Consider the following 3,531-nt stretch of genomic DNA (forward strand, 5'->3'; position numbering starts at 1 on the left):
TATCTATGATGAACATAGATGCAAAAATTCTTATTAAAATTCTGGCTAACTGAATAAAAAATTTGTTAAAAAGATAGTACACCATGATCAAGTGGGGTTCATCCCAGGGATGCAGGGTTGGTTCAACCTACAGAAACCAATAAATGTAATTCATCATATTAATAGACTTAAAAATAAGAATTATACGATCATCACAATTTATGCATAAAAAGTATTTGACAAAATTCAGCACTACTTCATGTTCAAAACACTAGAAAAAGTAGGGATAATAGGAACATACCTCAACATTGTAAAAGCTACATATGCTAAACCCAAGGCCAGCATCATTTTAAATGGAGAAAAATTGAAAGCATTAACACTAAAAACTGGAACAAGACAAGGATGTCCTCTTTCACCAATTCTATTAAACATCATCCTTGAAACTCTAGCCAGAGCAATTAGATGAAAGAAAGAAATTAAGGGGATACAAATAGGTAAAGAAGAATTCAAACTACCACTATTTGCTGATGACATGATTCTATATCTAGGAGATCTAAAAATTTCACTAAAAAAAAAAAGACAAGATCTAAACTTATCACCCTTTATTCCGGCATCTGTCCATTCAAGACATATTTCTGCAGTATCTGTGCTCTCTCAGACTCTGATCAAGGAACTGGGGTAGAGCAGTCAGGAAGGCAGAATACACTGGACTCATAGACCTGAGATCAGGCAGTGGAGAGAGGGACAGTCTCCAGATAAGCACAGAAAATGTCTGATCCTAACACATTGTATGTAGACTGTAAATGGGAAACTATTAGTCATTGGTGACTCTTTTAAGGTCTGTTGTAAAGGGAGACTACTGAGAAACAGCATCCTGAAAAACTGAAGAGAGAAAGCGCGTTTCAGACAGCCCAGAATGATATGAGGAATGAGTTTTAGACAAAAGAAAAAAATGCCACAGTATTTTTTTTTTTTTTTTTGGCCTGTTAAAATTATTGAGTTATGGTGGCCAGGCGGCTCGGACCGAGCAGGGCTTTCCTTATCAGTGGATTGTGTGGAATACACTGCCAGTCTCTTGTCTTCTATTCACCATGGCTTCTTCTGATATTCAGGTGAAAGAACTGGAGAAGCGTGCCTCAGGCCAGGCTTTTGAGCTGATTCTCAGCCCTCAGTCAAAAGAATCGGTCCCAGATTTCCCCCTTTCCCCTCCAAAGAAGAAGGATCTTTCCCTGGAGGAAATTCAGAAGAAATTAGAAGCTGCAGAAGAAAGACGCAAGTCTCATGAAGCTGAGGTCTTGAAGCAGCTTGCTGAGAAACGAGAGCATGAGAAAGAAGTGCTTCAGAAAGCAATAGAAGAAAACAACAACTTCAGTAAAATGTCGGAAGAGAAACTGACCCACAAAATGGAAGCTAACAAAGAGAACCGAGAGGCACAAATGGCTGCCAAACTGGAGCGTTTGCGAGAGAAGGATAAGCACATTGAAGAAGTGCGGAAGAACAAAGAATCCAAAGACCCTGCTGATGAAACTGAAGCTGACTAATTTGTTCTGAGAACTGACTTTCTCCCCTTCCCCTTCCTAAATATCCAAAGACTGTACTGGCCAGTGTCATTTTATTTTTTCCCTCCTGACAAATATTCTAGAAGCTAATGTAGGACTGTATAGGTAGATCCAGACTGTAAGATGTTGTTTTAGGGGATAAAGGGGGAGAAACTGAAAGTGTTTTAATCTTTTTCTAAAGTGTTGGTCTTTTTAATGTAGCTATTTTTATTGTTGCATCTTTTCTACTTCAGTGCACTTGGTGTACTGGGTTAATAGCTAGTACTGTATTGGCTCTGTGAAAACATGTTTGTGAAGAGCATGTCGTGGCTTCTTTCAAATTGTTAGATGCTGAATATCTGTTCACTTTTCAATCCAATTCTGTCCCAATCTTACCAGATGCTACTGTACTTGAATGGTTAATAAAACTGCACAGTGCTGTTAAAAAAAAATATTGAGTTACTGATTTTAAAATTTTCTTAACAATTGCACATAAGCCTGATTTCTTTCTTTTACATATCACTATATGGGCCATATACTGTGAATGTTAAGAACGTACACATTCGAATAATTATCTCTTGAGAAATTGGCCTTGTTAGTGTCTTCGACTTTCCCTTTCTTCCTCTCTGAAAATACTAATTTAAAAAAAAATATTTTGGTTAAAGTTACCATGATATATATTTACAATGCCAAACCAGTTTTAATGCTTACTGCAAAACATATCCTTTTACTTTCAAACCATGTGAGCCATTGAGGTGGGTGTCCTATAAAATCCATATTTAGTTGTTTATAAAAATCAAGCTTAACAACTTATGCCTTTCCATTGTTGTGCTTGTTCTTTTACAGTCAATGGAAATGTTGATGTTCTTATGAAGATTAAAAATGCCATACTGAATTATTTTTAACTTTCCCATTCTGTTTCCTGTTTTCTTGCTTTATTATTTCCTGACTTCTTGGGGCTTAAAAATACTTCCAACAATTTATTTTATACTTGTATTTTCTGTGTGTACTTAGTTATTGTATTCTCTTTCTCTCTTTCTCCCCCACCCCATGTAAGCATGTAGCGTGTATGTGTGTTTGTGTGTGTGTGTGTGTGTGTGTGTGTGTTAAGCATCTTACCTAGGGATTACAATAAGTATCATAACATTTCAATCTAATTCAAATTAATATTGTATCATTCTTTGTGTTTTAGTCTTTGGGCATGCTGTAAAAATATACAATCTTTCTGATTCCTCATGTGGTAGGAAGGTGAGGCAGCTCTCTGATGCCTCTTTTACAAGGGTGCTAATTCCATTCATGAGGATTCTACCCTATGCCTTAATCACTTCCCAGTGATCTCATCACCTGATACCATTACATTGGAAATTAGTTTTTCAACAAATGAATTTTCAAAGGATGCACATGCATGCATATCTTAGCACTATACAAAATGTGCATCTAACTTCCTAGGGCTGCAGATGTATCTCTGAGTAGATCACTTTCCCAGTAGGCATGAGGCCCTGGGTTTGAATCCCAACATGGCAAAACAAAATTTAAAAATTATTCATTTCTAATTTCCTACTCCTCCTCTTTCTGCTATTGTAATGAACTCTTTCATTTATATGTATTTACCTATAACAAAATACAAAGTTACTTACATTTTCTTTGACATTTTTGTGGCTATATAAAGAAATAAAAATAAAAAGAATATATAATACTTAGTATTATTTACATATTTGTTATAGTATTATATTTCATTGTTTTTTGCAAATACAGACTTTTATATAGTATATTTTGCCTGAAAACCATACTTGAGCATTTCTGCAGTGCAGATCAGCTGCCAATGAATTCTCTCAGCATTTGTTCATTTGAAAATGCTTTCATTTCATCTCATTTTAGGTAATATTTTCATTGCATATACAATTATATTTCTCTCTAATTTTGGAGTTTTAAAACTTTATTCTATTGTGCTCTGGCCTCTACTATTTGTGATAAGAAATCATGAATTAATCATATTGTTCTTTGTTTCTCTGAA

At 35.2% G+C, this 3,531-nt stretch overlaps 1 protein-coding gene across 1 annotated transcript; it reads left to right on the forward strand.

The window, feature by feature from the left end:
- Window positions 1-983: 983 nt before the first annotated feature.
- Window positions 984-1,971, forward strand: LOC107145609 (stathmin-like). The gene has a single exon (XM_048795568.1). The coding sequence runs from the start codon at window positions 1,071-1,073 to the stop codon at window positions 1,518-1,520; it is 450 nt and encodes a 149-aa protein (XP_048651525.1). The 5' UTR covers window positions 984-1,070; the 3' UTR covers window positions 1,521-1,971.
- Window positions 1,972-3,531: the final 1,560 nt, after the last annotated feature.

This window comes from Marmota marmota, unplaced genomic scaffold (assembly GCF_001458135.2).
Source record: "Marmota marmota marmota unplaced genomic scaffold, marMar, whole genome shotgun sequence".
Lineage (NCBI taxonomy): Eukaryota > Metazoa > Chordata > Mammalia > Rodentia > Sciuridae > Marmota > Marmota marmota.